The sequence below is a fragment of the Littorina saxatilis genome, linkage group LG1 (assembly GCF_037325665.1).
Source record: "Littorina saxatilis isolate snail1 linkage group LG1, US_GU_Lsax_2.0, whole genome shotgun sequence".
Taxonomy (NCBI): Eukaryota; Metazoa; Mollusca; class Gastropoda; order Littorinimorpha; family Littorinidae; genus Littorina; species Littorina saxatilis.
In genome coordinates this window covers 89,750,422-89,773,357 of record NC_090245.1, presented here as the reverse complement: position 1 = coordinate 89,773,357, position 22,936 = coordinate 89,750,422, and the positions used below count along the sequence as shown (strand labels likewise).

Below are 22,936 nucleotides of genomic sequence, written 5' to 3'. Positions count from 1 at the left end.
ATAACACATTACAAAAAGCTCTAAATATGTAAAAATAAAATTGGTTTCCTTGCCAGACAAGGAAACTCAAGGCATCCTGTCAGGGAGAGAATGAGCCGAACTCATTTTGACCTGAGGTCAGGATGGGGGTAAGAAGGGGAGGTGTTGTTGGGGGTGATGAGTCGAGAGGTGTATTGTGTTTGTGTACAGTCAGTTGTGGTTTCTGGCAGAAACTTTTGTCTTACTTGTGAGCATAAGCTTGTGCATTTAAAATATTGACATTTTAAACTGATTTGGCTCCATGTAAACAGGTATATGATTAACTGAACTTGGAGTAGTTAGGTTCCTGATTTCAACAAAAGTTTGGGCAGTTGATATCATTTCTCTTTAAATTTTGTTTCAGGAAAGGAGCTCCTACAACTCCTCTTGTCAGTGTCGCCATCACCAAGTAAGTCTGATGTTACTGGTTATCTGGATGATAACATTGAATACTTGCACTGTTTTGAGTTCCAGGATGTAATAGAAAATGTTTTGATACAAAGTTTTATTCCTGCAAGGAAATATTCAGCAGAATATTAGCAAAACACATATACAGTGAACCTGTTTGTCCAAAACCTTGATCTATTGATCTTTTAAGTGGGAGCATAAGGTTTATATTCCACAAATAATGATGATGAAAGTGTCATAATGGCAGTTGATGCGTAGTGTTGTGGTTTGTTGGAGTGCGGCCCAACACATACGTCTTCAGCACTCGAGGTTTCTGTCAGGGTTACCTCACCCTTAGCTCATGGCCCAAGGACCTGCCCTGTGAGCACAAGGTTGGTCCATATTAGTCTGGCCTTTACCCTTCGACCTATCCAGCTTGGGAAGCCCTACCAGGAGTTTACATTCCCGCTGGCATAGCTCTTAGGGTCACCGAGACACGCAAACCACCACACCACGTTAAGGAATGGACCATTGAAGAAAGGTACCCCCAAGAAGCATGGATACGGGTGTATACTGATGGGTCAGCCACAGAGGCCGTCAAAAATGGAGGAGCGGGGGTGTATGTCCAGTACCCCAGTGGAGAGAGGCAAGCAGAGGCTATACCAACAGGCCTCCACTGTACAAACTACAGAGCTGAGGTACAAGCACTGATCCATGCAGCATACACCATCAACGACAGAGTCAACCATGACAACCAGGTGGTCTTCCTGACTGACGCTCTGTCAGTACTACAAGCAATGACCAGTAGCAAACTGCCTCAGCTGGAACACGCTCTACACAACATCAAGAGCCTGAGGACAGTACTGCAATGGATCCCCTCCCACTGTGGTGTACAAGGAAACGAAGAGGCGGACAGGATGGCAAAGCTGGGTGCAGAAGATGAGCAAGAGAACAACCCTGTGAGCCTGACAGAGATGAAGACCATCATTAAGTCTCTGCACAGGACGCCCCAGCAACAGGACAGCTACCACCAGCTATCCAGACCACAGCAGGTGGTCATCTTCCGCCTGAGAACGGGACACAACAGACTTAACCAGCATCTCCACAAGAAGCTGCATGTTGTGCCCTCCCCCATGTTTTCTTGTGGAGAAGCAGAGCAGGACACGGCCCACATCCTACGAGACTGCAGGAACCACCAGGTGCTGAGAGAGGAAATCTGGCCATTGCCGGAGTCCCTGCACAACAAGCTGTACGGGCCAGTGGCTGCGCTGCAGAGGACCACTAATTATATCTCAAGATCTGGACTCCAAGTGTGACCGGCGATCGAAAAAAAGAAGAAGAAGATGGTGATGAAAAGAAGAACACTTGACTTCAGTTGTTAGGTTTGTTCCTTCAAAGATGGCAGAAAGCAAATATTAATTGCAAGAATTCGTTTTGGTCCAAATTAAGTTCTAACATTAGAATTGACCAAGATGTGATTTTTAGCATCCTAATTCTTGTACAGATGCACACACATTCAATACATTGAATCACAAATACACTCCCAAATGGTTCACACAGAATCATCGCAGAAGTCCTGGAAGCCAACAAGATCCCTGGAGCTGTGTGTGCACTGGTGACAGGCGGTGCTGACATAGGGTGAGTTGTCATTCTTGTTTTTTGCATATTGTGCCAATGCGCCATTCTTGAATCCATTCCTTTGAATAGATAAGCATACTAATGAAGATTATTACTGCCATGGTTCTAATTGCCAGTTCTGTGAGGAAGTGAAAGAATGGGTTATGTAAATGTTGTTTGCTTCAACTTTGCTGCAGAACACTGATGGCTAAAGATGAGAGGGTGAACTTGCTGTCATTTACAGGGAGCACGCCGGTGAGAAGACCTTCAAACTCTTCATTAGGCAAAAAAAAAAAAATAGGTGTGGTTACGGTAACATAGCCAAAAAAAATAGGGTAGGAAGGTAGGCAATCACTTTTTTTTTTTAAACTTTTTTTTCTAATGTGTACAAATTAAACCTACTTGACAGGGAAATAAGTGTGCGACTCGAGCGCTTTCGCTTTCATTGCGTTTTCTGCACTCGTTTTCTTGTTTTTTGTGGGTTTTTTTTGACAAATGTAATAAAAAGTTATAGGGTCGGCCCCTAAAAATAGGGTAGGTCGGGTTACCGTAACCACACCTATTTTTTTTTTAGGCCTTATTCCCCTATGGGTTTCTTTGATAGTCTCAGCAGGATAAACGTTAGAATTGAAGGATGCTGGGCTATATGCAAATTTAGTCCTGTGTGAGCTTTGTCTTCACACTGAATGAATGACAAAATGTTCGCTCTTCTCTTGGTATGTGACGTCACTCCCACAGGGCCACCATATCTGGAGTATGTCGAATGCTGTTTCCTCTGTCATTGTTCCATTGTTGCTAAGTCAGTTCAAAATTTAGCATGGCTGGGAACGCAGAAGAAGAAAAAGAAATTCAAAAATGACTGATGCAACTGATTGACAGTTTGACGGGCGCAGTGGCGTGGTGGTAAGACGTCGGCCTCCTAATCGGGAGGTCGTGAGTTCGAATCCCGGTCGCTGCCGCCTGGTGGGTTAAGAGTGGAGATTTTTCCGATCTCCCAGGTCAACTTATGTGCAGACCTGCTAGTGACTTAACCCCCTTCGTGTGTACACGCACCTCGCGCCCCCTAATTGGCGTAGAGGCGCGTCCCCCGGGTGGTGGATGGGGGAGCCTTCTCTACTAAGAGAAGATGCGTGCCGTGAACCTAATTAGGATCTTTTTCTTGTTTCTTTATTTCTGCCTCCCCAAAGTCCTTTTACTTTCCTTTTCTCACCCATAAAATTCTTCACTTATTACCCTTGTTAAGTGGTTCTTGTATAGAATATAGTCAATGTTTGTAAAGATTTTAGTCAAGCAGTATGTAAGAAATGTTTAGTCCTTTGTGCTGGAAACTTGCATTCTCCCAGTAAGGTCATATATTGTACTACATTGCAAGCCCCTGGAGCAATTTTTTGATTAGTGCTTTTGTGAACAAGAAACACTTAACAAGTGGCTCTATCCCATCTCCCCCCTTTCCCCTATCCCATCTCCCCCCTTTCCCTCGTCGCGATATAACCTTCGTGGTTGAAAACGACGTTAAACACCAAATAAAGAAAGAAAGAAAGTGTACACGCAAGCACAAGACCAAGTGCGCACGGAAAAGATCCTGTAATCCATGTCAGAGTTCGGTGGGTTATAGAAACATGAAAATACCCAGCATGCCTCCCCCGAAAGCGGCGTATGGCTGCCTGAATAGCAGGGTTAAAACGGTCATACACGTAAAAATCCACTCGTGCTAAAAACGTGAGTGAACGTGGGAGTCTAAGCCCATGAACGAAGAAGAAGAAGAAGAAGATTGACAGTTTTTAAGAAAAAGAAGGTTCATGGGTTTATTTGCAGAAGGGATAAAAATACACTTACCCACTGCATGACGGCAGATATTACTGTAACTTGTCTCTATCTGTTTTCTTTCCGATAGAAGATAAAACATTTCATTTGCTCTTAAGTGCAATCTGGTCACAACAGCTGTGGTCTTGTTCATCAAGTCAGGTCAATTGGTTACTGTTATCTTTTAAGTTTTCTTTTGATTTTGATTCTGTTGTGTTTTAAATTTCCTGTTTCCTCTTGCTTCTAATCACAGGTGGGCCACAAAGTGTCAATGATGGTACAAGAAAGGTTCGGTGAGTATTTTGTTGCTTGTTTTTGTTTCCTTTCCTCTCTCTCCCTCCTCTGTGTGTGTGCGCGCAGAGAAACTTTTTTTTAACGTAAACCACATAATATGGTGTCGGGTTGCTAGTTGCTACTTAATTTAGCAGCTGTTTTGGAGCAATTGATGAGCACTTCTGATTACTCATTAACTAATACCTGCTGCTTTACGGATAAAAGTGTGCTGTGCTTGAGATTTGTAAATTGTATGTGCATAGCAAGCTGATTGTTTGAAGTTCAAATTAGCTGTCTAATGTTGCAGGAAAGTTCTTGCTGGAGTTGGGAGGAAACAATGCCATTCTCGGTGAGTTGCTGCTTGTCTTACTTGTATGCCCATCTACAATACTGCAAACCTGTTTACACCACACATTGAGCGTAGTAAACTACGAATTTGAATAATATACTACGCAACTACGCAAGTCTGTCGTTTTCTACGCAAACGGTATTGTTTCGGCTACGCATATAACAATCCGTAATTTTCTTCATCTCGCTTGACCGATCCATTTTCCAATCCTTGTTTTCGGCCAGCCGTCGTTTGCTGCATGCAGCGCGTAAAGCGCCCGCGGGCGTTTCGTTGTAGCTTGTTAATGCCGAATAGGCTTCTCCAAGCGAATGCCGGGCACAACTGAACACGTTACTGCCAAACCACGAGGGCGTTTCGACACAATGGCTGAACCCAGAGCACACGAAAGTGAAGATGAGAACTGTGAAGAAAATGACTCCGAAAGGCCACCGACCAAAAGGAAAAAGATGAGCAATGCGCCGAACCAAGTCTTTCTGCCAATGTATCATCAGGACTACCCATGCCTTGTCTCTTCGCGGAAAGGAAAACATCATGCTCATTGCACTGTCTGCAATTCCCATTTTTCCGTCAGTCACGGTGGAAAGTTTGATTGTACCCGTCATGTGTATAGTAAATCCCACAAGGAAATGGACGAAGTGACTCAAGCAAAAGGCAAACCGAAACAAAAGAAAATGGATGGCTTTGTGAAAAAGAGTGCCGGCAAGGAGGCAGAGGACAAGGCAGTAGCAATCATTGTTCTGTGATAGTTGTGATTGGTCAACGAGAAATTCTACACATTCAATTACAAAACTACACATTTGCCTCATTTTTCTCCCAGAAAATACACATGCAATGTTTTAGGGGTAAACAGGTCTGATACTGTAACCCAACAGTGGGACATGGACAGTACAACCCATGGTGTATGGTGCCATCTCAGTTTTGAACCACAGTAGAAACACAAACATATAATTGGACGATGAAATACTTTATCCGTATATATACTGAAAACATCTACAGAAAAACATCAGTTTTGACTTTTATGTGGGTTAGGTGGAAGCGTACTGCCCCCATTTCTTTTGGTGTCTAGCTATGTACAGGGTGACCCAAAAAAAAGAGTACCCAAACAAAACGTCATAAATTGAACAAAAATAAAGCAATCTTCATAAAATTTATTTACACATACAAGTAGCCTCTGCATGATTTGCACAGAAAATTTTAGCGTTCTAGCTTGTCTTTCATGAAAGTTATGCTCATTCTACAGAACATGCACCAAATGGCCTCCGCGCCGCTGCAGGCAAACTTGAACTCGCCGCGCAAAGTTATCAATCACCCGCACACACTCCTGTTGCGAGATTCCGCGAATGGTTGTTGTGATGGCTCTCTTGAGTTCTGTGATTGTCTGTGGGTTGACCAAAGATAGAAATCTGGGGGATTTAAATCCAGGGGAGGCCATTTGGAGCATGTTCTGTAGAATGAGCATAACTTTCCTGAAAGACAAGCTAGAACGCTAAAATTTTCTGTGCAAATCATGCAGAGGCTACTTGTGTGTGTAAATAAATTTTATGAAGATTGCTTTATTTTTGTTCAATTTATGACGTTTTGTTTGGGTACTCTTTTTTTGGGTCACCCTGTACATACCATGACGCTCGTCACTACAACAGGGAAAGGAGTTTGATGCTTCGTTGTAATAGACTAACTTTTTGTAACTGGTTATTTGATTCCGGCAATGGAAAGATCACTGACAATGAGTTTATCTTATTACTCAATTTTTTCACTGCAACAGTTTGTTATTCTTGAATTTCGTATTTGATGTTAACACCTTCTTTAGCAAGATCATTACATGTATTTACACAATTTTTCTGTATTTGTAATGAGCGGGCTTTTAAAGATTCATCTTGAGGATTGTTGATATTTACAAAATGTCTGAGATTACTTTGTCATGTTCCTCCAAAGACGAAGTAAAATATGGAGGGTTGAATGAAAACGGTTGTACAAGGAATCTTTCTGTTTGGATGACAGAGACACCTTCTCTGTACTAAGTGGCTTTGTGAGTGTTGAGTTTGCGTATGCTTAACAAAAACAAGAACAACAACTTGGCAATGTTCATTTGCAGTGAACGACGATGCCGACTTAGAGATGGTGGTGAGGTCGGCAGTGTTTGCCTGTGCTGGAACCGCAGGACAGAGGTGCACAACCGGCCGCAGACTGGTAAGTACAAGTATCCTCATCACAAACTGGCAGAAACTCTGAATAAAGTAAGATGAGACTGCAGGGATGTGATTCAGCGAACGATATTTCATATCACCAGAATTGTTTACTCCCGATGTTGGCAGAATTGCCAAACCTTTTCACTGTGAGGAAATGGTGGCACAAAGGACTGTTGTTAACTTCATAAAATCTGCCTAAAAAAACAAATCCTAGCAGCATCCCTGGATTGTCACATTTGTAATTAATATAAATGTTGAAGCCATCGATAGTTTGTGTTATGCTGAAAGTTAGAAACATTCTTCTGTTACGTATGTGACACAATTTATTTTGCAGATTCTGCACGAGAAGGTTCACGACACAGTGGTGGACAGGTTGAAGAAGGCCTACGCTCAGCTGCGCATCGGCGATCCTTTGGATGGTGAGCTTTATTGTTGTTTGTTTTGTGTCACGATGCCAACTCTCAAAGACATCTTTTCGTTCATGCTACCACAGTATGTTGAAGCAAGTCACACCAAGGTGATCAAGTTTTGTTGTTGTTTTAACTGTTATTAGATGCAGGAAAGTGGACTGATCACTTGGCAGTGTTTCAAGCCTTTTACTGAATTTTCCTTTGTCACATTTTGTCAAGTATAAGTATTTTTGAAATCTGTAAATCAGATCACCATTTTCACAAATTTTACAATTTGAAATGAGCGGGTTATCAAAGATTCACAGTGGTTTTTGTTCTTCTTTTTTTTTTAGGGGGGGGGGGGGGGGCATGCTTTTATTCTTTTCCAATATCATGATCTCATGAATGATATAATAATGTTATTTGTTGTTTGTTACAGAGGGTGTGAACTATGGACCGCTGCACAGTCCCCAAGGGGTGGAGCACTTCAAGCTGGCTGTGGCTGATGCCGTTGCTCAGGGGGGGAAGATTGAATATGGCGGAAAGGTCTGTCTCATTCATTTTACATTCAATGAGAAAAATTTGAGATTGGATGAGTGCATATATATATGTGGATGAGTGTGTCTATGAAAACTGACTGGTACAAATTACAAAGTTGTAGTTATTTATATCACTGGAAAGGAGATAAAACGACCATTAACTCTTGATACCCTGTAACGTTTTTTGCATGTCCCAGTGCAAATCCTGTAAGGATTTGGGAAAAAGAGACAAAATTTGGGTGTGTTCAATAAAAAAATCATATTTTTATTGTTTATGGATGGATTTACTTGATATTTTTTTTGACCATTGGGGAATGAATGTACTTTGCATTTATGAAAGATTTGTGTTTGTGTGATAATTACTTGTCATACAAAATCTAATTAATTAATAATTTCAGGTAAAAAATAAATTATGAAATAAAATAAAATAAAATAAAAAGCAATGAAGGTGTTGTGTCTGTGTTTTATGTTGGTTGTCATGCACTGTTATCTTATGATTAAAAATAACACCAACTTGACTCTTGGGGAGGTAGTTATCACAGGTAAAATCCCAGGTAAAGTATCAACGTAAAATCCAAAAGGGCATCCCGTTTTTGGCGAGCGTAACGTTCAGTTTCATCCTTGATTTTCTCAATGAAAGCCAATGGAAACAGCTGGTAAAAATAGTTGACTGCTTCAGCACTGTATGGACGAGGCTGTGTAGGGCCCACACTTTCTAGGAATGCATCTTCCTCCCACTGTTCGATGTTTCCACACCATTGTGCATTCTCGTCAATGTCATCATCTGCGGATGATTCGTCCGAACTTAGAGGTTCAAAATCACTCAAATCGGCTGTGTGTACGCTTGAAACCTCGGAAATTGATAGATCAATCTGTCCACTTTCATCATGAACTTGCACTTGAACTTGCGATGTTTAAGGCCTTAGGCCTGTTCATCGATCCTGTCGAATAGTACTCCAATAACACTTTTTTGGTGGCATGCGCGGGCGGTTATTGGTAGCACGTTGGCGAGAATTTCTCTGGTCTGTCTGCCCAGAAATTGTCCAGCCTTCCTTTGAAACTGTTCACTGATGGTGCTGTCACAACTGTTTCTGGCAGACTGTTCCAGTGAGGAATCACCCTTTCTGCGAAGAAGCAGCTCCGAACGTTCAGCCTACAAAATGGTTTATACAACTTGAGGCTGTTTCCTCTAGTGTCTTTGGTTTCGGCCAGCTGGAAATTCGGGTTGCCTGTGTCGTAGATCCCATGCATATACTTGTAGAGGTCGATCATGTCACCTCGGAGACGCCTGTGTTCGAGACTGGGTAGTTTGAGTATAGCTAGTCGTTCTGGGTAAGTTTTCTCACTGAGAGCCGATATCAGTTTGGTAGCCCTTCTCTGCACGTCCTCTATTTCCTTGCACAGCAGTTTCTGCTGTGGTTGCCATACTGAATGTCCATATTCGAGGATTGGCCTGGCAAGACTCTTGTAGAGTTGTACAAACACCTCCCTATCCAGATGCTCAAACGATCTCCTGATGATGCCTATGGTTTTGTTTGCCTTCGCAGTTGCTTGTGCAACATGTCCCTTGAAACTCAGGCGATTGTCTACAAGTACACCAAGGTCTTTCTCCGTTTCGCTTTCTTCTAGAGTGATGCTAACCTCCTCACCACTTTCCCGCAGTGGGGCACTGCGGTTATGAAATTAAAGGCCCCTCCTGTTTTTGGAACCGCAGGAGCTTTCTAGTTTGCTGTTAGGTAGATTTTTGGTTCCTCTTTCCTGTCATGCTCTCTTTTTCTTCATGAATTCTTTTCTTTTTTCTGCCTTCTTGCTCATTCACCTGTATTTTTTCCAAAAATCCCTTCTCTTGCCGCTTGTCTCGCGATTCATGTATAGTTTAATCTGTTAGTGTTCTGATGTAAGTCCAGCAGTAGATAGGTTAAGCCTATTTTAACATACTGGAAACTGGTAATCTTCCAGTAGGTATTAATTTAGTTTTACTAAAGCCTGCTGGGACACAAGTAATGGGTTAGTGCATTTGTAAACAGGAATCGCTTGACAAGTGGCCCCCTTCATCCCCCCCTTCCTCGTCCTGATATGGCTCTGCGTAGTCGGCTGGACGTTAAGCAACAAATAAACAAACAAACAAATCCTCACCACTTGCGGATCTCCCTTTCATGTGATAGCTGGTCTCTGTGTGTTGTTTGCCTAGCTTAAGGACACTACACTTCTTTGGGTGGAACTTGAGGAGCCAGTTGTCAGACCACTCTTGTAGATTGTCCAGATCTTCCTGCATGACAACAGGTCCTGAGGGCACGTCAGTACGTGTATATAGCTTGGTGTCGTCAGCAAACAGCTTCACAGAGCTGGTGACTTGGCTAGGCAAGTCGTTTATATACAGGGTGAAGAGCAGAGGGCCCAATACACTTCCCTGGGGGATTCCACTGGTGACTGGCGCTTTGTCTGAGTGTGTACCGTTCACAATCACTTGCTGATGCCTGTCCGCTAGAAAGTTGCGTATCCAGTTAAGGACGTTACCATGAATTCCATGCGCTTCAACCTTCGCGATCAGTCTTGCGACAGAGAACAGTGTCGAATGCCTTCATGAAGTCCATGTAAACTATGTCAACACTGCCTCCTTCATCTAGAATCTTTGTCCAATCATCCAATTCCTCAAGAAGATGGGTCACACATGACCTCCCTTGCACAAACCCATGCTGATTCTCACAGATGAGATTGTTTGACCTCAGGTGATCATTTACTGCCTCTCTGACAAGGGTTTCCATAGCTTTGCATAAGATGCATGTCAAGCTGACCGGACGATAGTTACTAGGCTCTGTTCGACTACCTTTCTTGAAAACTGGTGTCACATAAGCTTGTCGCCAGTCTTCTGGGATCTCACTGTTCTCCAACGACAATCTGAATAGTCTTGCAACCGGATATGCTAAAGACTCATCACCACCATCGAAGTCATTCTCCACATTTCTTGCCTCAAACCCGCGAAAAGACGTGTCACTATCACTATCACTCGTCTCCATGTTGAATTTTGAAAGCTAACACAAAAAATCCTAACAAAATCCGTCCACAAAAATCGAAATCACATCCAAAAGTCCTGGAAAAAATCCACCGGCTGCCATGACATGTGCGTTGAAGGACTAAAGCTGTTTTCCAATGCAGGAGAGCATCGCAAGGCTGGTAACTCTTGTTTAATGACACTAGCAGAGAACAGGCGGTATGGGGCGGTATAGGATGATAGGTAAGGAGCGGTATGGGGCGGTTCAGGACGTCAAGAGTTAAAGTAGTCCCACATTTGTGGTTGTATTCGTACCTGTTCAAGGTAGCAAGTTACTTGGATTTGCACTGAATCTCAGTGCCTATTTTTAGATCTAGCTCTGATTGTATCTGACCAACACTGTAGCCCTTTTATAAGCTACACATTGGTTGTGTGTGTCTGTGTCCCTGAATCTGTATGCATGTATGCCTATAAAGCCCGTCCTTAATTGAGCACAAAGTCGACTTCACGAAGCTACACAAAGTCTTTATGCCGAAAACCCGCGGCTACGGAGAAGTACTTCGTCCACTTCTTCGCTTCGCAAGTTTTGACTTGCGAAGCTACACCGTAGCTCTGCGACAAAAGTGTTCTTTTTGTCAAAAGAATGCTTTTGGTAAAGTCAAGTTTATTTAAGACATTTATGAAGCGTGTAGGTCAACAGTACTGAAAAATGTGTGTGCTGTTTGTTTTTTCTTACAGCCAATTGATCGCCCTGGCAACTTTGTGGAGCCGACCATCATCAGCGGTCTCGCTCATGATGCCCCTATTGTTCATCAAGAAACCTTTGTCCCCATTGTGTACGCCTTGAAAACAAAGGTGAGGATTATGTGTCTGTGTTGTGGTGTAGTTCTCAGGTGTTTGTTTGCCCAGAGCTGCCAACTTTTACGCTTTCAGCGCAGTTTGCTATGGTTAAGATGAATATTTACGCTGTTAAGCCAAGTTTAAAATTGCTACGCTCAAACAAATGATCGCAAGCATGCAACAGCTCGCTCTTTCTTATGAGTCCTGGTACTCAATCTCCGATTCTCACCCAGTGTAGCGGTCAGAATATGGGTTAAAAAAAACATTGTCCACACCCTTTGCTATGCTGAAAATTGTACACACAAAATCTAAATTGGTACACTTGAGGCTTCACAGTTTGGCTTAAGGCAGGTCTGTTTGCCTTGATCAAGGTCTGGAAGAAATAGGCAGTCCTTGTACTGTAGTTCCTCCTTTTAACATATAGCCCTCTCACATCCAACCCCACCCCCACCCCAAAATGGTCAGCTGAAGAACTTAACAAATTTTGTTTGTTTGTTTGCTTAACGCCCAGCCAACTACGAAGGGCCATATCAGGGCGGTGCTGCTTTGACATATAATGTGCGCCACACACAAGACAGAAGTCGCAGCACAGGCTTCATGTCTCACCCAGTCACATTATTCTGACACCGGACCAACCAGTCCTAGCACTAACCCCATAATGCCAGACGCCAGACGGAGCAGCCACTAGATTGCCAATTTTAAAGTCTTAGGTATGACCCGGCCGGGGTTCGAACCCATGACCTCCCGATCACGGGGCGGACGCCTTACCACTAGGCCAACAGTGCCGGTAACTTAATGATTCAGTAAGTATTTTGTGCAGATGATCAGTCTTTAAACACACACTTTCCTTATTAGCATGCACCATGCAAGGAACAGAAAATGTCTTGCCTTTAACGGTTAAACAAGTTAACATATTGTTAGTTAAACCTTAAAGACATTGTAGTTGCTTGCAAGTTTTCACTATGCATAGCAAGTTTGTTGGTAGTTTTCTGTGTTTGTGTGTGTGGACACATGATAGAGTGCATGTTTGTGCTGAGAGAAAAGTGTATTCTTCTTTTCTCAGAATGTGGATGAAGCGATCGCGTGGAACAACGAAGTGAAACAGGGTCTGACCAGCAGTTTGTTCACCAGGGATCTTGCCAACGTCTTCAAGTGGATCGGGTCAGTGTTTTAGTCATTCTTATTTCCTCACTTTGTAAGATATTACCAGTGTTAAAGCATTATGAGAACTTGAGAATCAAAAAACAAATAGGACACAAGGAATGAAATAAAGCACAAGAACTATATCCCTGGAAAGTACAGGAATGTTGTTTGAGCAAAATGACAAAACATCTTTTGAATCACCAAAAACGTTAAAATTATTTTGGCAGATGTGCTGAACTTTTCTTCATGTTTGAGGAAAGGTGGCACCATAATAAACTGCAATTTTTAAAACTTTTCAAAACTGTCAGTTCAGCAATTAAGCCAAAGTAAACAAAAAAAGCCTTATAGTTGCAACATCTCTCAAAGTCTTTTTAAATGCTTGACATTGTGTTTCAGACCCAAGGGTTCTGACTGTGGTATTGTGAACGTCAACATTCCCACCAGTGGGGCTGAGATTGGTGGTGCATTTGGTGAGTACAAATTCACAGGGAACTTGTTTTCAGCTTGTCTTTTTGTTAGATTAGTTGTCGATGGCCAGCAAGGAAATTTGTCTCCCTTGATGTGTGAGTCTGTGTGTGGAAAGCATATGTAAAAATGGGATGTTAGTGTGTGTGTTTTTTGTGTCTGCAGGGATGTTGCTACAAATCCATACCTATAGGACAAATGTCCTGAGTTCTTCAGCATCAATAGGACATTTGACCGCTTTCAGAAAGTCTAATAGGACATTATGAATTTGCGCCAAACAGCTTATAACACATTACATGGAATTGTTCCAAAGTCATGTGCCCACACACCCACGCGCACGCGCTGTAGAACAGACACATAATATAGTAAATACATCAACACAGTGTACATATAATGTTGTATTTGTTTAGTTTCAAAGAAACCACAAAAAAGAAACCAACATGAACAACTTCAGAGCTCTTACTTTGATTACAAACTGCATGATTTGGATAAAAGTTGAAAAACAAAATGATCGGTTTGATCTAATGCTGATCTTTTGCAGGCTTTAGGTTTTTTTTTCAGCGGCATAATTCAGTGCTTCGTCTCGTATCGAAAACAAAAGCAGACGACAAATTTAGTCAGTTGGAGTTGTCTCCCGTACTCCTGTAGCATGCACTGATCTGCGCGCGGTTATACCCAAACGGCGCATACCGCAAACGGTTCAGGAATTCCCGACAAAAGAAAAGATCCGCACTGGCGCAGCACTGGCAACTCCAGTGTCAGCTGAACACGAGAGCGTTCGGTCTTTTTGAAGATTTGTATCTTGAAATGAAAATTAACGAATATCGCGCTGTCCGAAAGAATGGAGTGCATATCGGACAATGACCACGCTCAGGCTAAAACGATAGGACATCTGACCGACATGCGGCAATGTGAATCGGACATTTGGGGATTTCCATCGATAAATGTCCGATGTCCGACCCCTAACGACATCCCTGTGTCTGTTTTTATAATCCCATAATGTTTTATGTTTTGTTACTTTGCATGTTGTTCTCTGCATGAATTTTGCTGTGTGTTCTGTTTTGAATTGATTTGAGTCGAGTGCATGAATCAAGACGGAACTTGTAATCTGATAATGAAACGTGAAAAAATGTCATATGTTTGCTGCTTCTTAGGAGCTTTCCTACTGCTGACAGGTTTGATCTGTCTGAGTATGCAGTGCGACTGTTATTCATAACATTGTTTGAATATAAGCAGTACAGAAAAAAAGATTTAAAGAAAAAGAAAAGAAACTAGGAAGGAAGAAGCTGCTAGGAGAGACAGTAACCATGGAGGCAAATTGTTGCACAGGGACAGGAGATAGCAATTAAAATAGGAGATAGCAATTAAAATAACATGTGAGTTCCAATTATGTCCAGAGAAAGGAAAGGAATAGGGTAAGAATGAATGAAGGGAGAGAGATGACTCAGATGTACAGTGTGTATTGTTGTTAACAGGTTAATCAGAAGGGAGAGAGATGTACAGTGTGTATTGTTGTTAACAGGTTAATCAGAAGGGAGAGAGATGTACAGTGTGTATTGTTGTTAACAGGTTAATCAGAAGGGAGAGAGATGTACAGTGTGTATTGTTAACAGGTTAATCAGAAGGGAGAGAGATGTACAGTGTGTATTGTTAACAGGTTAATCAGAAGGGAGAGAGATGTACAGTGTGTATTGTTGTTAACAGGTTAATCGCATTTCTGTCCAGACAAAGGGAAGGAATAGGAAATGATTTCAGTGTTCAGGAAGGGTGAGAAAGTATGTCGTACAGTGTGAGTTGTTGTTCTCAGGTGGAGAGAAACACACAGGCGGCGGACGCGAGTCTGGCAGCGATGCGTGGAAACAGTACATGCGTCGCTCGACGTGGTAAGTGCTCCTCTTTACTGGCCCTGGAAAATTGTAGCATATTAATGATTTACAACACAAATTTGAGCCAGTACATGCAACGAAATGCAAAATAAAAATACACACTTCTGGAGAGTTTCCACTTGACTTTTTTCCCTCATATTCCCAAACAACTGATCTGGAAACCATTTTCAGATATTCCAGTTTCCTGTATCGATAGAGAGAAAGAGAGTGAGACAGACAGAGAGAGAGAGAGACATAGAGGGAAATATTTTCTTCGCTGTGGGAACTTTTATTCCTGGATAGAGAGAAAGAAAGAAAGAGAGACGGATAGAGACAGAGTGACAGAGAGAGACAGAGTGACAGAGAGAGAGACATATTTTCTTCACTGTGTTACTTGTCTCGTTTGTATAATGGCAGACCAATCTGACAAGTAAAATATTACCCACATCTTTTTTTCGTTTTTCAGCACCATCAACTTTAGTAAGGAGCTGCCATTGGCTCAGGGAATCAAGTTTGAGTAATGCTGAAAGTCTTCCAGCTGCTGCTTAAGTGAGCGCTGCATATCAGCAGTAAGGTGTGAATTAGGGTTGAAAAGTGTTTACTTCTCAGCTTCCATTTTGCTGTGCAGATATATATGTACAGAAAAGGTTAGGTCTTTGTTTCAGGGCAACTTCATTAACGCAAACTATGATTGAGTTTTTGTTTTCCTTGACCACACGATATACATGAGAGAAGGAAATATGTGTGAGATGTTTTACAAGAACAAGAGAAGGGGAGAGCAGTTATTTTGTGTGTGACGATCTGTGGTGTACGCTATTTTCATGAATGGCTCTTATCTTCTGAGTGGAGACGGAGGAGTAATGTAATCGTAATAAAGATAGCTTTATCTTTAGCAGATTAAATGTTAACAGTGCCTTGTCTTAATTTAAACCCATGTTGATATTCAGTGTTGTGTGCACAAGTGCAGCTTGTGTTTGAATTTTTTTTGGAGATAGAGTAAGTAAAAGGCAGACGCACTAGGAAATCTAACACGTCTGAAAATAGATATATATGTCAACAGAGATGATCAGTGTTGTTGTTGCATGCTTATGAAGTCACTTTTATGTCTGTGGAAGGGAAAACTTTGAAAATAAGCAGTTGTAGTCATACCACAGGAGATAACCAGTATTACTTGAAAAGGCATTTCTTGTTTAATGTTTGCATGTATACAGAGATGATCAATTCTATTGTTGTATCTTTATAAAGTCATTTATATGTATGGGGAGGGGAAGGCATTGTAAGTGAGGAGTCGTAGTCATTACACAGCAGATTACCAGTATTTGTTTGTTTGTTTGCTTAACTCCCAGCCGACCACGAAGGGCCATATCAGGGCGGTATTGCCAGTATTACATAACAAGGCATTTTGCCTCAGTTTGTCTTCATGTAGCAGTGTTCAAGTCTTTTCTCAAATGATAAAGATTGTTTTTATGCCTGTAACTGGAACGTATATTCGCTTAGAAGCTTTACACAGGTTGTCAATCCTGAAAAGACTTGTTTTTTGCCAGCAGATTAGAGTTCTTATTTTGGTCACTTTTTTTAATTTTGTTTTAGATTGAACGAGTTAAAATATATATGTACATGATTGAATGCCTTTCATTATGGAAAGTTTGAAAGTAGGCTTGCAGAAGTGGAGATGCACACGTCATGTATTTTGTTGGGCATTGAGATTAACTTGAAATAAAAGGCATTAATGTGCATTTCCAACACTAATTTGAGATTATTTTTTTAGAAATTTGTCTTTTATTGTCGTGGAAAGTCTCTGTGAACATGTGGATTTCCACCCTGCTAGTCTTCGACTTCACTGTGTTAGATATTGTTCTAGTCTCAATATGTTTCTGCTTGTGCATGATTGGTTACAGTCTAGATCTGTTCATTGTATATGATCATGAAGAGTTGCCATTATTTGTAAATCCAGAGAACTTTTTTTTTCTATTGTACAACCAGTGTGCAAAATAACTGTATGCACATGATAATTACTTTAATGTTAATTCTGTGCACCGGAGGAAATAAATTTATCAGAATACCTCAATGTAATATGTGTTTGTGTAGAAAAATGGTGAGTGTGTGTTCATACTATTGTGTTTTCAAATTCAGTTTTCTTTAAAGTTCACACATTTTTCTAGAACTAGAATAACAAACAAAAAAGTCAATAGATACACTCACAGACAAATGTTTCTCAATACACTCCTTACACAAACACACATGAAGAAATAGTTGAGTTGTTGTGACACAGTTTTATCAGTTTCAAAGTTGAATGGAGATAGAGATAAGAACATAAGTCAATAATGATATTTGGGCAAAGTTTAAAATGTTAATGAGTTAGTATTTCTCCTCCTCATTTATTTATTCACATTTTTCTTCTGCCCTCCCTCATGTGGCCTATTTACTTTCATGGCCAAGTTGATGTCACAAAACGTATTCTATGAGTATGAGTAAATTATACATCAAGTGATCTAATAACACTGCTACTGGAGCCGTTCTTCCCATTATGCAGAACACGCATTCGAAACTAAGAATATGTATTAACTTTTATACAAGATATAACTTAAAATACACAGGCAGAGAAAAGATCACAGCATTTCTAAAAACAAAGCCAAAACTTAATTATTGAGGCTTTTTAGTAAATTAGTTCCTACACATGCACCAAACATTAAACACTGTAAAATAAGAAGACAGACACACATATATGTATACGCCTTTTCCTAATTGTGAAAAATTGTGAGGTTTGGATGTACACCATGTATGTAGTGCATGTGCCTGCATGCATGTTCTATTTATTTTAATCATGGCAAGATCCAAGTTTGGTTTTTCCAACACAAAATTCACTAATAACCCTTCTGCAAATGGACAAAAAAGAAAACATTTATTCAAAATGGTGCCATGAAAACAAAATCATGTGTAAAATATGCATAAAAATGACAAGAATTACAACAAAACATACAGAACAAACAAATTCAATAAATAATTATAAGTGGTTACTTAAAGCATGGTCACCCTTTACCATAACCAATGTAAAATGTTCAACAGCACCTGTTTATAATCTGAGGCAAAACAACACACACACAAAAACAAGAATATTATCACATTGCCAGTTATTATATATAAAATATAAAGGCACCACTGCACACATCAATCTTGGTTTAACATGCAGTGTCGTTATCAATAATTTGCATTTTCATTTATTTGACATAGAAACTAGTGACAATAATATTAGTGTTGTCTGCCAAAAGGCCTCCTTCCTAATTTCAGAGAAATACATCATTACATGTGATTTCTTTGGAGATAAACCCAACAAAACCCCTCCATTAAATCTTAGTACATTTTATACATCAGCACAAACGAGACCAAAACAGCAAATGGTAACATTGCATGGCATTTCTAAGATCCTCAGAAAATTTAAAAACACAGCATTTCTTCCCACTATTAAAATCAATTACATGTATACAGTTTACTATGATGAGGTCTGCAAGAACTCCACCTGTTACCCATCCTGAATTTGAGTTCCTGAGGTTTTCACAACAGATTATGTTTTGTGATACATACATGTATATAAGTATAATCATAACTTCTACTTTCATAGTCGAGTCATGATACTTCATTAAAGATTAACAATCACACTTCAGACTTTAAACCCACCAACCAGAATATCATAACAGAAATGTTGCAATCCATGTAAGCAAGTTTGTTGGGGGCGACTTTAGAAAGCTGGGTGTGCATTACTATGAACCGCTGAGGTACTTAAGGCGTTTCTGGACCCACTCTGCTTCACCTTTCAACCCTTGCTTGGAGTAAAACTCTAACAACGACTTGTAGCGGTCTTGAACCTCAAACCCCACGAGAGTGTGCAGCTTGCGGAGATCAACAGGGCAGAGGTGCATCGGCTGGCGAAAATCCTCTGCTAGGTGTCCAGAGCCGTTCATGCAGCAGTCAAAGAACACGCAGTGGTCCACACCTAACAGGTGCAAGATCTCATGAACCACAAGTTTGCAAGAACGATGAATCATGAGGCGAGACCTTTCGGGAGCCGAGACTGGCCTGGGGACTGACTGCAAATCGTACCAGTGTTCCTTAGAGAAGGTGATGGTGGGGTCGTAGCGTTGGAGGCTAAAAACAGCCACTCGCTCAAGACCCGCCGCCATCCCTGCCACGAAGAGGTCGGAAGCGTCGCCATAGAGATCCAGTGTGGTCAGAGCGATCAGGCAGAGAGCTTGTTGAGGAATCAGTGTACGTAGTTTGGATAGGACAGAATCCACCCGCAACTGAATATGCCCTGTCTTAGCGTTATAGCGGGAATGAAGTTCTGTGCGTTTGATGCGTGTGCTGCGTCCAGTGCTGAGTCTGGTCACTGGGTCATCCACAACTACCACCTTTCCTTCCGTCACCTCCAAGTCCAAGGGAGGTAACTCCTCAACCGGCAGACACAAAAACCTGCGGGTGTAGTCTATAACGTCAGGGAGGTCGATGCTCTTGTTATCAAACTTTCCTAACTGCAGTATGCAGATCTTCCCATCAGGATACCGTTCTCCCAAAGTTGTCCCTTTGCTGCAGAACGTCTGTTTGATGTACTTCACCTTTCGCCCTGACATCCACGGATTTTCCTCAAGGAACTGTTTGTACGTCTGCCCATCTTCATCATACTGGGCTAGCCAGTCATCACCACTGGTGGGTTGAGGTACGGGCTGGAAGAACACTGAGGCCGGTGAGGAGGGTGAAGACACACCCGGCGTTGATCGTGATGTTCCTGAAACTGATGCTGTTCCTGAACCAGGTTTCAAGGTGACAGCAGATCCACAGGAAAATTCCTTGGGAATGTTTGCTGCCTTCTTGAATCCCAGAGCCAGAAGACGGGCATTTTCGTCTCGAGGCTTGAAGCCACGAGCGAAGGGAACGTAGCGAATCCGCTTGGATGAAGTGCTGGTACTTCCCGAGTTGCTGCTGTCCTTGGTCTTAGCGTACTTAGGCATGATTGTGTGGATGTGATGCCTGGAATCAGCAGGTCAGCCATGTCTGAAATCAAAAGGGACAAGTCTTCGTTATTATGTGCTGATCAATGGACCCTATCGGTATTCCAACCTCTCGCAGACTTAAGCATAGCAAAGCATGTGGGACAGCTCTTTCGCGAGATCTGCGAAGGCCAATGTTCGAAGTTCTCGCGACTTTCGAAGCATAATAAAGAGCTTGTCTCGCGGATCTCACGAGAACTGCATGTTCAGATACCAAAAAGTTCTAATACTGGAATATTCATATTTTCCAATCTCTTCCCTGCTCCCATCTACACATATATATATATATATATATGTGCACGTCCTAGATACTGGGAAATACTATGGGTTGTCAACTTTGAATGACTGTCACAATATCTCTGAGCAATGGATGACAAAGGGGATGCTTTGATGTCAAAGGGGATGGATTTGACTTACTGTAACAACCAAGTTTGGGTTTCCAAACATTGCTGTGGGTTTTAAACGATTTAATTTTTAGCCAAAATGCCCCCAAAACAGCACCTAAAACTGGGACAAAAATACACCAGTCTGTGTTGCAGCTGTACATAATGGAGAATAAAGCTCTGTGAATTTTATTGTGATGTTTATGGGTCAGCTGAAGGATTATTCTCGACATACACACTCAAGAATTACATCTATTTTTCTTCTTCTGGGAGTTTGATCTTGGCGGCCTATGCCCCGGACGGGGTCAAAGGCATAAATGAAATGAAATGATGGGAGTTTGATCGGCAAAGAAAACACGTAATCGTGGGTTACCGTCATTTCCGGTTTCAACTTCATCAAAAAATGCGATCTGCTGAACAAAGGAAACCTCAAAGTTATTCAAAGTCATTATTTATTTATTTCAACAACATTTAGGTTTTCAAAACACAGCACTACGGTAGGAAACAAATTTATTTCAGCTTATAATCGCGCTTGAATGTACCCCACCCTTGTTTCGTTTCCATCTGTAATGCACGAAAGCATGGCCACAGCAGACGACAAATCCCGCATTGCCTATCACACACGCGTTGTGAGATCGCGGGAACACCGTGGAAAGTTCCATTCATGACGTTTGACCCGGTCATGTGAATAGACAATGAGAATTTATCCACCCAATCGTATTCGTTTCCGGTTTTTGAGACGTAACTCACGACAGACCACGCTGTATCTTCACTGTTTGAGACCTGTAAAATCTTTTTTGACAATTGTAGCATATATTCATCGACGAATTTTGCGATATTTTGCTGATTAAAGCTTGATCTGGTGCAAAGTTTGAGCAGCACATGTGTTCTCATGATCGGCGCCATTATGAAATTTTCGATTCTTCTGCAACGCACGATCGACAATCGATTAATTCTCTCATTTAGGATTGTCGCTTATGGAAACTTGAAAATTTCAAACTTTCATGTGTGCATAGTTATTTATCTATGTAGTCCACATGCAATAATCAAGTTTTAGTTCTTTTCTTTGGAAATAAAAGACATTACGAACTATGGTTTCCATGAAACTCACGACAGTATTATCTCTATACACATAAACCCAGTGAGCACAGATCGAAAACTTTTTGCTCACTTAAATTTTTCTATCATGTATTAAAACCCAAAAGGGTGCCCAAAAGGCTAGTTGCTACATTTGACCTACAAAAAAAACTTTTGCGCCTGGAAATTGCGTGGGTTACGGTTTCCACTTTCTACTTCGATCTAGTTAACTTATGGAAACTTGTAATTTCAAACTTTCATGTTTGCATATTTATTTATCAATGTTGTCCACATGCCACATGCAATAACTGAGCTAAAGTTCTTTCCTGTGGGATATTGAAGCCTAAAGTGGAAACCATGTAACCCACGACATAGAGCGTACTGCATGTGTCTAATTGTCATTTCTAAAGAAACCCCGATATGAAAGGTCCTCTCTTTGACAGAAAAAGATACAGGCATGTCTTTTGCACTTAAAAAAGAGTATTTCACTCAATTCAGTCCTACTTTTTTTCCTGGTGTCCATGTCCCATAGTTGTGACCCAGTATCTAGGATGTGCACATATATATATATATACACAGTATGTGTAGTACTAGTAGTAATCAAGGACTTGTAAAGTTGACCCAGATGAGAAAAGAAGACTTGTATACTTCTTTCGCCACCCTTGCACAACAACAACAACAACAACAACAACAACAACAACAACAACAACAACAACAACAACAACAACAGTTAAATAAACAAAACCAAAAACATGTTAGCTGTGTGAGACTGAGCGAGAGGGAGGGGGGGGGAGATAGAATAAGATGACATATGTACTTTTTTTTTTACGGTAAGGAGAGAAGAGAGAGAGATTCTACTTACAATCATTCACAAGACACATATATGTGTTGCCGGTCTCGTTTCGCAGTTCACGTAACAGTAGCCTTCAGTGCCGACACCTTATCAGTCATGGTTTGGTTGTAAGAATATATCATTTATCGAACAGTTCACCTGGTCACTTACTGACTTAGCTCTACGTGGCCAAAGTAAGGTTGGAAGTTTTATCATTTAGAAGCGATACATCATGTCTCTTCTCTTTTTTTTCATGAAAAAAGCATATCTAATTACAAAATCTTAGCAGTTGCAACCACGTGCTGTCGAAGTAAGCAAGGATGTTTTTGATAAAACTTTCGGATTACTGATAACTGGCCCTCATTTTCTCGAAAACAGCTTTGTTGATTTCCTTGACTTGTGAAATGTCTCCATTTTGTCTGAGGTCAAGGTGTAAGAGAGACAACTCTCATCAGGTTCATCAAGGGAAATAACATCAATGTGTAGTGTGTCGTCTGCTATAACACACCAAAAACAAACAGAGAGACAAAGAGATATTCTGTAAAAATGCGGGGTGCAAATGAAAGGTTTTGGGTCCAGATATATCACTTAAAGAAAGTTAAGGGCAGAGATGTCACGGACATTTTTTTTCTTTGGCAATCTTTTTAAGTTTTGACGAAAGTCCTCAGGAATTTTTTTTGTCACGTCAGGAACACTCAATACATTCAAAATTTCCTAAGATAAGCAATGGAAACAA

At 41.2% G+C, this 22,936-nt stretch overlaps 2 protein-coding genes across 2 annotated transcripts in view; one reads left to right on the top strand and one right to left on the bottom strand.

Moving 5' to 3' along the window:
* The window catches only part of LOC138983552 (alpha-aminoadipic semialdehyde dehydrogenase-like), a 36,167-nt gene extending 19,233 nt beyond the window's left edge, over nt 1–16,934 (top strand). The window contains exons 7-19 of the mRNA XM_070356824.1: nt 383–427; nt 1,966–2,043; nt 2,220–2,277; nt 4,079–4,118; nt 4,406–4,447; nt 6,540–6,634; nt 6,968–7,052; nt 7,462–7,568; nt 11,292–11,408; nt 12,457–12,554; nt 12,933–13,006; nt 14,809–14,884; nt 15,333–16,934. Coding sequence (XP_070212925.1) covers nt 383–427; nt 1,966–2,043; nt 2,220–2,277; nt 4,079–4,118; nt 4,406–4,447; nt 6,540–6,634; nt 6,968–7,052; nt 7,462–7,568; nt 11,292–11,408; nt 12,457–12,554; nt 12,933–13,006; nt 14,809–14,884; nt 15,333–15,387 — 970 coding nt within the window. The 3' untranslated portion in view covers nt 15,388–16,934. The remainder of the gene's footprint in view (nt 1–382; nt 428–1,965; nt 2,044–2,219; nt 2,278–4,078; nt 4,119–4,405; nt 4,448–6,539; nt 6,635–6,967; nt 7,053–7,461; nt 7,569–11,291; nt 11,409–12,456; nt 12,555–12,932; nt 13,007–14,808; nt 14,885–15,332) is intronic.
* A 185-nt stretch (nt 16,935–17,119) lies between these two features.
* On the bottom strand, nt 17,120–22,763 carry LOC138983559 (archaemetzincin-2-like). Its single transcript, XM_070356837.1, has 2 exons — nt 22,231–22,763; nt 17,120–19,912 (listed from the first exon to the last, which is right to left on the bottom strand). The coding sequence occupies exon 2, from the start codon at nt 19,867–19,869 to the stop codon at nt 18,625–18,627; it is 1,245 nt and encodes a 414-aa protein (XP_070212938.1). The 5' UTR covers nt 19,870–19,912; nt 22,231–22,763; the 3' UTR covers nt 17,120–18,624.
* Nucleotides 22,764–22,936: the final 173 nt, after the last annotated feature.

Excerpts from the sequence above, each read along its gene's own strand:
- LOC138983559 (XM_070356837.1), bottom strand. The coding sequence starts at position 19,869 with ATGCCTAAGTACGCTAAGACCAAGGACAGCAGCAACTCGGGAAGTACC.